The 10,000-nt window shown below is 50.4% G+C and overlaps 1 protein-coding gene across 1 annotated transcript in view; it reads right to left on the bottom strand.

The window, feature by feature from the left end:
- Window positions 1–10,000, bottom strand: part of dennd4a (DENN/MADD domain containing 4A) — a 51,322-nt gene that overhangs the window by 25,578 nt on the left and 15,744 nt on the right. Inside the window, 8 exon segments of the mRNA XM_048257230.1 lie at window positions 1,821–1,847; window positions 2,236–2,381; window positions 3,582–3,806; window positions 5,497–5,597; window positions 6,519–6,694; window positions 8,652–8,796; window positions 9,095–9,153; window positions 9,873–9,939. Of these exon segments, the coding sequence (XP_048113187.1) occupies window positions 1,821–1,847; window positions 2,236–2,381; window positions 3,582–3,806; window positions 5,497–5,597; window positions 6,519–6,694; window positions 8,652–8,796; window positions 9,095–9,153; window positions 9,873–9,939 (946 nt within the window).

Genomic DNA, 10,000 nt, shown 5'->3' with positions numbered 1-10,000 from the left:
TCTACATTTAACAAGTGTAAATAGTATAAATGCATTAGGACCACCACTACACCGCATTGCATTTTATGCTGCAGACAGGCCTACGTGCATGCACACTCACACACACATACTCACACTCACATACACACACACACACAGAAACACACACACACACACACACACACACACACACACACACACACACACACACACACACACACCAAGCAAGAGGACCTACTCCAGAGGTCCACCCATTCAGTCTCTAGTCTTTAATCCCGCTGTGCTAAACACAACCCCCAAAACACAACCCTCTAATTCCCTCAGTCACCTTGGGGGGAAAAGGCACCACAGCCCAAACAAAATGGCATCCCATAGCGCAACACAGCACAGGACAGCATCAGGCAGACCAGCGCCGAGGGCAGAGCAGACCACAGCAGGATAAACTCTGGTGTGTGTGTGTGTGTGTGTGTGTGTGTGTGTGCCTGCAGACGTCCTTCGGCGTAATTAAGACGTTAACTCTGAAGGGAGATTCCGGTTTCATGAGCTGGAGTTCACGTGTGCACAGCGGAGAACAGAGCAGCACATGAACACGCTGTTCTCCATTCGCCACAGCTGGGGGAACAGAACATCATATCCTCCCACACACACCCAAGAGCCACGAAGCACACATATGAGTGTGTGTGTGTGTGTGTGTGTGTGTGTGTATGGGGAATATGAAGGGTGAAATGGGCTTAATGTGACCATGTGTGGGCGTGCACATCTGTACACACACGGTGTGTGTGTTTGCGTATGAGTGGCCGTGCACTTTTGACGGCATCTGCATGTGAGTGTGTGTGTTTGCATGTTTGTGTGTTTGAGTGTGCTTTTGCATGTGTGTGTGTTTGAGTGGGTGCTTGTGTGTGTGTGTGTATGTTTGAGTGTGTGTGTGTGTGTGTGTGTGTGTGTGTGTGTGTGTGTGTGTGTGTGTGTGTGTGTGTGTGTGTGTGAGTGAGTGTGTGCTTGTGTGCACATCTGTGTATGCCTCTGGATGCCTGTATGTGTGTGTCGTAGCGATGGCAGCTGACTGACACCCTGCCAGCCTTTATGAGACTCCGCACCCTCTGCCCCCCTGAATCCCCCTGCTGACAAGCTCAACCAGCGGCACACACACAGACACACACAGCTCTCTCCTCCCATCCATTATTCATGCTGGCGGGACCGGGAGTGTCTTAGCTGTTTGCGCTGAGTGCTGTCTGCAGCAGAGCTATGGCGGTGCGTTATTTATTTAATATTGCACGCTCCCATCACAAACTCACAGAGACAGCCCAGCCGCCCAGGCTCCTCAGGCCCTAGCCAAACGCGTTCGAGCATTTTGAATCTCTCCCTTTCTCTTCTGCCCCCCCCCCCCCCCCCACCCAAACCCCTCCCCCGCCCAGATACACCCATCTACCAATCCTGAACTCCATGGCACACCGCGCAAGAAGCCCCTCTCTCACTCGGCAAGAAGTCACTGTCACGCTCTCGGACGGCCCTGATTTCTCAAAACGATTACTCTGGCTTCACTCCGAGAAGCAAAACGTCTCTCTCCCTCTCAGCTGCTGTGATCCTCAGATCCTCCTCCTCCTCCTCCTCTCCACCTGGATGCTGTTGAGACGAAAGCACTCGGTGCGCTACGCCTCCCCAGAGAACGCGTTCGTATCTGCATCGCTAAGACACTTGGGAGGGAGGGAGCCGATCATAGAGATATCAAAGGGGGGGGATTGAATCATTCTAAGCGTCGCAGAGAAAAACGTCTCCCTTCCCATCACTGCAGCTTGGCTCTGAGAGGAACAACAACCTGTCTCTGGGTGTCTGTGACTTACCTTGCCTCCCTTCTCCGCTCCAAAGAGCTTTCCACGCAAGCAGTGAACAGAGATGAGAGAAGAAAAACAAAAGAAAAGAAAGAAAAAGGTGGAAGAGAGAAGCAGAGAGAGAGAAAACTTGTTTAGACTGGAAATAGCACAGAGAAAGCCAAGGGGATACAAGTGCAGGAAAAGTGGCCCTGCTGCTAAAAATAAAATAATGACAAACAAATTCTTTCAGGACGAAAGTGGAAATGTTAGTCAGCAATGTGGGCGCAATTATTTGTCTTTTACGGTAACTTAGTCCTCACTCTGCCCTTGATGTTAATCATCATTATCTCTTAGATCTTTCTCAAATACTGTGGGTCACAGTGATGATTCAGAGTGCTTAAATGTAAACACACAACTCTAAAATGTTTCTAAAAAGAAATGTTACCTTGTCGACGCAGTCGTCGAAGAAGGCCAAGCTGGCGTCTTTGTCGCTGACGAAAGAGCATTCCTCAATAAACCGGATGAACATCTGGGTCTTGGTCATGAGCGAGTAGAACTTCTGGTGCGAGCGATCACGGCTCTTCAGAAAGCCTGCGGAAATCAGACAGGCAGTCAGCGAGAGGAGAGATGGGACAGAGATCGAAGATAAGGGAGAGAGATCGGACATAAGGGAGAGATCGGAGATAAGGCTGTCAGCGAGAGGAGAGATCGGGGGGGGTATGAGATAAGAGGGTGAGGGGGAAATACATGTTCTCTCACACAGATACAGTCGCAAGGCTGTGAACCCCAGCGGCCTCGTTATAATTCACCTGTCGCTAGCAGGCCATCTATTTCTCTCCCCCGCGAGACCACATGAAAGGCCAGAGATGTGTGAGAACTTAGTGGCCGATATTTATCTTGCTCTGTCAGAAAACCTGACCGCCCGAGACCTAAGCGCCGATGTTACGCAAGACAGCCAGCGAGCCGGCGGACTCGGCCTTTCTGGGGTGCTTATGTAAGAGGCAGCAGATGTGCAGAGAAATGTTCTATTAATCACAAAGGATTCTGCTGGACATGTCAGCCGAGCCTAATTTCCACTGGGGCTGTGCACAGTGTGTGTGTGTGTGTGTGTGTGTGTGTGTGTGTGTGTGTGTGTGTGAGTGAGTGTGTGTGTGTGTGTGTGTGTGTCTCTCTCTCTCTCTCTCTCTCTGTGTGTGTGTGTGAGTGTCTCTCTCTCTCTCTCTCTTTCTCTCTCTCTCTCTCTCTCTGTGTGTGTGTGTGTGTGTGTGTCCAGATTCACCACACTCATTTTCAGGGCTGAACTTGAGCCATACTCGGTGGGCGTCCTTCCAGACCGTGCCGTTCGGCCCAGTTGCGGATCGACACCACCACACTAATCAACAACCCCGGGAATTCCTGCTGGCCGGCCGTGGGCCAAACTAATGAAATGCCGCTGGATTAATGCTCGTTTTGTTTCACCTCGGCCGCTCTGACGGCATTTTAGTGTTATGATGGTGACTTTTAATCAGCCCAGTCAGTCGGAGTGCTGAGACTTGCCAAGTAATTACCAGAACCAGTAACACACAATTCATCATGTTAATAAATGAGACGTTGACAAAATTAGTTTGCTACAGTGTCCTTATCAGTTAATGTCACACAGTTTTGAATACAGTACCAAATGTTCTGTTTCTAAAACACCACAGAGTTGCCTGGGTGTAGCAGGGGCAATTACAGTGACGAGGAAGAGTGTTAAGTGTGTTTGGCCGTGTGTGTGTGTGTGTGTGTGTGTGTGTGTGTGGTGATATCACCCACCCTGCAGGTCGAAGAGTGAGCTGGCGTCGGTGGCCTTCTCGGAGGGCGCCTCGGTGATGGGCAGCAGATAGGAGCGGTAGCCCTTCAAGATGGCCGCCATGAAGCGCAGGAAGGCCTCCTGGATCTCCAGCTCCAGGGTCTGCAGGCTCTTGCCCCCACCGCCACCGGGGTCGCGCTCGCTCATGGCCGGCTCGATCTGGCCATCCTCCCGAGTCACCAGATCACCTTCAGAGAAGGAATGTGCAAACACACACACGCACACACACAGACACGAACACACAGACACACACACACACACACACACACACATATACATACACACACACACACACACACACACACACACACACACACACACATACACACACACACAAGTTACATAAGAAACAAATTTACAGCCTGCCCAGCACGTGGCCATGAAGAGTATGAAATATGTAATCAGACACTCAGCTGGCCATAAAACATGTCTAGGTAAAAAAAAAAAAGAAAAATAAATAAATGTTAAAAACATAAAAAACAGTGTTACATAAGCTCAAAGAGGTGCTTTAGATAAGATGTCCCAGGAGTGTTCGCAGCTGGAGGGTAGGGGGGCCTGATAACACCCTGTCTCCTCACAGGAATTTTTTGGGCCCTTATTCAAGCCTGAGGCTGTCATCCTCTATATATCAGGTCACATGAAAGGTTAACTGTCAGATGGAGGAGAGTGTGAGTGTGTGTATGTGTGTGTGTGTGTGTGTGTGTGTGTGAGAGAGAAAGATTGGTGGTGATTGTGTGTGAACACTTTCACCACTGCTGAGGTTTAGCGCCACACACATTCCTCCCCTCTGTCCCATCAATCAATTTCTCAGCCCTGGTCAGATAGCATCTGACCCCCCCCCCCCCCCCCAGTGCAGGTCTTCAGCCCTGGTCAGATAGCATCTACCCCTCCAGCCCGGTACAGCTCCGCTGCACTCCAGGAGCGGCCAAATTACTCGTCCACCTCCACATCGCAGCCAATCTCAAGCCTGATTAGCTTTCGCCTACCCCCATTCACCAGCGGTTAACGAGGGCTGGATAGCATCAGCAGCACAATGAGGGGGTCATGGCCCAGAGAACACAGTGGAGGAGGAGAGGAAGAGAGGAGGAGAGGAGAAGAGGAGAGGAAAGGAGGAGAGGAGGTGGAGAGGAGGCGGAGGAGGAGAGGAGGAGGGGAGAGGAGGAGGAGAGGGAGGAGGGGGAGGAGGCGGAGGAGGAGAGGAAGAGAGGAGGAGGAGGAGAAGAGGCGGATAACACAGTGGAGGGGGAGAGGAGGCGGATTCAAACACTCTGTGGATCTCGGCGCTCGGCGCGGTCAGTAAAGGGGCTCCAGGGGGCAGTTCCTCAGAGCTGCATGTGTTGTGGTGCTGTGAAGACCAGAGCTGCATGTATTGTGGTGCTGTGAGGACCAGAGCTGTGTGTGTTGTGGTGCTGTGAGGACCAGTGTTGGACAGCATGTGGTGATGTGAGGACCAGTGTTGGACAGAATGTGGTGATGTGAGGACCAGTGTTGGACAGAATGTGGTGATGTTAGGACCAGTGTTGGACAGCATGTGGTGATGTGAGGACCAGTGTTGGACAGAATGTGGTGATGTGAGGACCAGTGTTGGACAGAATGTGGTGATGTTAGAGACCAGTGTTGGACAGAAGAATGAGGACCAGTGTTGGACAGCATGTGGTGATGTTAGGAGCCAGTGTTGGACAGAATGCGGTGATGTGAGGACCAGTGTTGGACAGGATGTGGTGATGTGAGGACCAGTGTTGGACAGCATGTGGTGATGTTAGGACCAGTGTTGGACAGCATGTGGTGATGTGAGGACCAGTGTTGGACAGAATGTGGTGATGTGAGGACCAGTGTTGGACAGGATGTGTGTGTTGGACACGTTTTGCTCTCGCTCACCGTCAGCCAGCTGCTGGTGGAGGCTGCTCAGAGCGTTGATCAGATGTTTACAGGCTTTCCTCGGCAGGATCTTCCAGGTCAGCGATCGCCTGTCCTCTTTGCTGCAACACCCCCCAAGGCACAATGCACACACACACACACACACACACACACACACACACACACACACACACACAAACACACACACACACACACCCACACACATGTTAGTCATTAGGGAGAGGGAACTGGCGTAGACTGCAAGGAGTAACTGGGGTGGAGTCCAACCACATTGACATAGAGGACCAACAAACAAGACTCCCACCCTCCCTCCTCTCTCTCTCCCTCCCTCCTCTCCCTCTCTCCCTCCCTCCCTCTCTCCCTCCCTCTCTCCCTCCCTCTCTCCCCTCTCTCTCTCCCCCTCCTCCTCTCTCCCTCCCTCCCTCTCTCCTCTCTCTCCCTCCTCTCTCTCCCTCCCTCTCCCTCCCTCCCTCCCTCCCTCTCTCCCTCTCTCTCCTCCCTCTCTCTCTCCCTCCCTCCCTCTCTCCCTCTCTCTCTCCCTCCCTCTCTCTCTCCCTCCCTCCCTCTCTCCCTCCCTCCCTGGTGTATTCATCCCCTCACTCTTTCGTTCCCTCCTTCCCTTACAGCTTCTCCACATTCACATTAGATCAGATTAGATTTTATCTTTAAACTTTATCATTTAACATTCCACAGCATCAGTTTACTGTCCACTGGGAAACTAGACATCAAGTGAAATGTAGCTTTATTCTCTCTCTCTCTCTCTCTCTCTCTCTCTCTCTCTCTCTCTCTCTCTCTCTCTCTCTCTCTCCCTCTCTCTCTCTCTCTCTCTATCTTCTCTGCTCTTTTATAACCTTAAAGGCCTGATGAGTTAGGACAGCAGAGCACTTTAACCCCCCTCCTAAACTCTCTGAAGAATGACATTTCAGCTGAAGCCCAGAAAAAATGGGGTAAGTGTCAAAGGTCAGAGGTCAGACACACTCCAGGGAGAGGGCAGAAATGCAGAGGTCGTGGGGGTCACTCACTGGGAGATGGTGTTGGTGTCCAGGTCCACACAGCTCACGTCGGCCGGGGGTTCATAGAGGTCGAAGTAGCGCGAGTCGACTCCCACGATGAAGGGGCAAGGGGCGCTTAGGACGTCTGCCAGGGCGAGCGGGCACAGCGGGATGTACGGGCACGGCCAGTGGAACGGGAAGATCATCTGGGGGCGCAGGAGGAAGATGAGGAAGAGGAGGAGGAGGGTTAGCCATCAGCTGCTGTTAGCGCGGCTTTTCATGACCCTACGGAGTTCAGTCAGCAGACTCTATATGGCATCAGTTGATTGGTCTGGATGAGAAGAGGGGGGTTGGCCACCTGGTGTTAGCTCTACATTGATGTTTTGGAAAATAGACCGTCTTTTGCTGATTGGCCTGTTCTTACTGTGTGCTTATTTCACAAAACCAATCAATTTGCTGACCCCGCTCATTCTCAGCCAATGGCTCGGCGTGCCAACTGCACAGCATGCTACAGTATGTGTGCGTTCACGTCTGTCAACCTCCACCCCACGACCCACTTCCCCACATCTGGGCCCCACATCTGGGCTGGACAGGAGAAGGTCTACCACTCAGTGTTCAGCACACACGCCAGCGGTCTCTTATCACATCGCTGCAGCAGTTAGCACTTGAAGCGAATCGAATTACGACATTGTCATAACCAGCAATATTCTGTTTAATTTATCAGGAGGGTTGTTCTGATGGAAACCTGATAAGTCCGATACCCCTGAGGTCATTATGATGGCATGCAGCCCCACACCACCAGGCTAGCAAGGGAAGACAACAGGATGTTGTTTCAGCTTCAACTGCCATTTATGAGTCATGCCATTCCTACCCTAGCTATTTCTGCATTCTGTTTCATATCAGACTCATATTAACTAGTGAAATCAGGTATGCTTACAGAGGCAGTCCCAAGATACACAATAATAAACGTTGGGGAGAAACAGGCTGTATTAGCTTTGCTTCTGCACACTCATCACTTCCAAAGAACAGAGACGCCGAGTCTGGACTGGACTGGACTGGAGGATCAGTAATTTGAGATGGACAGTGACTCAGGATGAGTAATACACCTGGCATAAAAAAAGTCGATATGAAACACATCCACATCCAGATCCACGGCTGGCAATACTATTGATCCTTCAAAAGCATCAGTTCCATATCTCTTTATTAAAGGCTTTCTAAAGGACACCAGAGTCCAACAGACCAGTGGCACAACACAGAGCTGCCTGATAACAATGCTCATTGTCTGTGTGTTGTATATTGTATATACAGTATATTCTATTATAGTGCCTATATGAAGAATTTGGTTCCAGAACACTATAAATCCATTTTTGAAAACATTAATAAGTCATGTTATTTATTTTAATATTTCAAGTAATATCAATAATATTGCAGTTCTGTTGTTTTGTTTGAGTAAAGAAAGACAGACCCAGTTACATTTCCACTGAAATTACTTGGAAAACAAAATAATAAAAAGTAATTTATGAAAATTCATTAAAATGGAGGATATAGCGTTTTGGAACCAAACTCTTTGTATATTGTCTGTACTCCAAGAATGACACCACATTCAGACAGAACCAAACTCCTCATGTGTGCTAATTCACTTGGTGAAATCAACCTGATTCTGATTGACACCAGAGTGACTGTCTTCCCCCGAACGGAGCCATTCACAATCCTTCAGGCCACTGCCAACCTGCCTGCCTGAGCCGCTGACTGACCCATCAGACTGGCAGTGATTGATTGTCTGACAGGAACACTGGTCAGACACCTCCCTCTGTCCGCAGCCCTGGAGGAGGACAGGAGAGACGTCCTCAGAGAGTGAGGATAAGCCTCAGGAAGTCCACATACACAGCTCCACTGTGTCCACACACACAGCTCTCTCCACACACTTCATTTTCTCTGGAAGGTTTTTTTTTTTAATTTCTGCAACATTTTGACCATTTTGGTCCTCCTCAGGCTCCCTACATAATGTGCGGACTCTTTCTTCAGACGTTTCTGGGTTCACCTGTCCTGCACCTGGAAAGTGCACACTGACCCCGTCCTTCACACAGTGACCTGAGGGACTTGAGGGTCAGCCCCCCATTCAGTGACCTTCCCTGGGCTTTTCCGGAGGCAATGGAGACTCACCGAGACCAGGGCCTCGGCCACGCTGGTCAGCACGGCCGGCCGGAGTGAGTGCAGCAGGATCTTGTGTTCTGTGACGGCCAGGACCAGCAGGCTAGCGGCGTTCTTGGGGCCCAGGTTCAACAGCAGCGTGGACAGACGACCACCACTACAGCGGGGAGAGAAATAAACACAGGCCTCAGTCTCTCTGTGTGTGTGTGTGTGTGTGTGTGTGTGTGTGTGTGTGTATGTGTGTGTGTGTGTGTATGTGTGCGCGTGCACGGTGTGTGTGTGTGTGTGTGTGTGTGTGTGTGTGTGTGTGTGTGTGTGTTGTGTTGTGTTGTGTGTGTGCGTGTGTGTGTGTGTGTGCGTCTGTGCATGTGTGTGAGTGTGTGTGTGTGTGTGTGTGTGTGTGTGTGTGTGTGTGTGTGTGTGTGTGTGTGTGTGTGCCACTCGGTGTGATGTACCTCAAAGGCAGAGGAGAGGACACTGGCTGGCTCAGCATCAGGCTATCGTGTGGAGACAGCTGTAAAGAGCACACACACACGCACACACACACACACACACACACACACACAACACCACACACACACACACACACACACACACACACACACACACACACACACACACACAACACAACACACGCACACACACACAGAAAGAGAGAGAAAGAGAAAGTTACAAATAGGCACGTTTCCCTAAATATCAAAATCAACAGTGCAGCTGCAGCCTGTGTGAATAAGGAACATAAATCATCTAAATCACCCAGGCAGCACTGCATGGCCCGGGACACAGAGGCCCAGAGGAGAGGGGGGAGCGCCCCCATGGTGGCATCCCACTTCGGAACCCAGTAACAAAAACTACCGGTTACAGTCTCCTTAACTGCCGGCGTTGTGTACACGCGAGGCGTAACCGATTCAACAAAAACTCACCGGTTTAAAAAAAAAACAGTGTCCTACCCGTGTAGACGGGCCCTTAGCTGCTATCCAGCAGCCAGCACCACTTCCAACAGAGGTGCCAAGGCCCCAATAATACTCCTGAGACAAGTGCAGAGACTGGTGAGCAGTCACATAAAAGTGACAACAAATCATCTTTAGGGATTTAACAAGATTACGAATGCAAATTAACTCTGGAAAACCTGTCTGAAAGCTTATCATTCTCAGCCTATTAAAAAGAGACGTTTGTATAATGCTGACAAGTTTCTATTTAAAGAAGAGAGAGGTGGAATTTGATGGGCTTTACCTGCACCAGGATGCGAGGCCTTTGTGAGGAGGGGAAGGGCACTTTGTGCATGAAGTGGGAGATGTGCCTACAGAGAGAGAGAAGGGACAAACAGTGAGTACCAAAGCACCAAAAGACATTTGAGATAC

The sequence above is a fragment of the Alosa alosa genome, chromosome 11, assembly GCF_017589495.1.
Source record: "Alosa alosa isolate M-15738 ecotype Scorff River chromosome 11, AALO_Geno_1.1, whole genome shotgun sequence".
Lineage (NCBI taxonomy): Eukaryota > Metazoa > Chordata > Actinopteri > Clupeiformes > Clupeidae > Alosa > Alosa alosa.
This window is presented reverse-complemented; position numbering and strand designations above follow the sequence as displayed.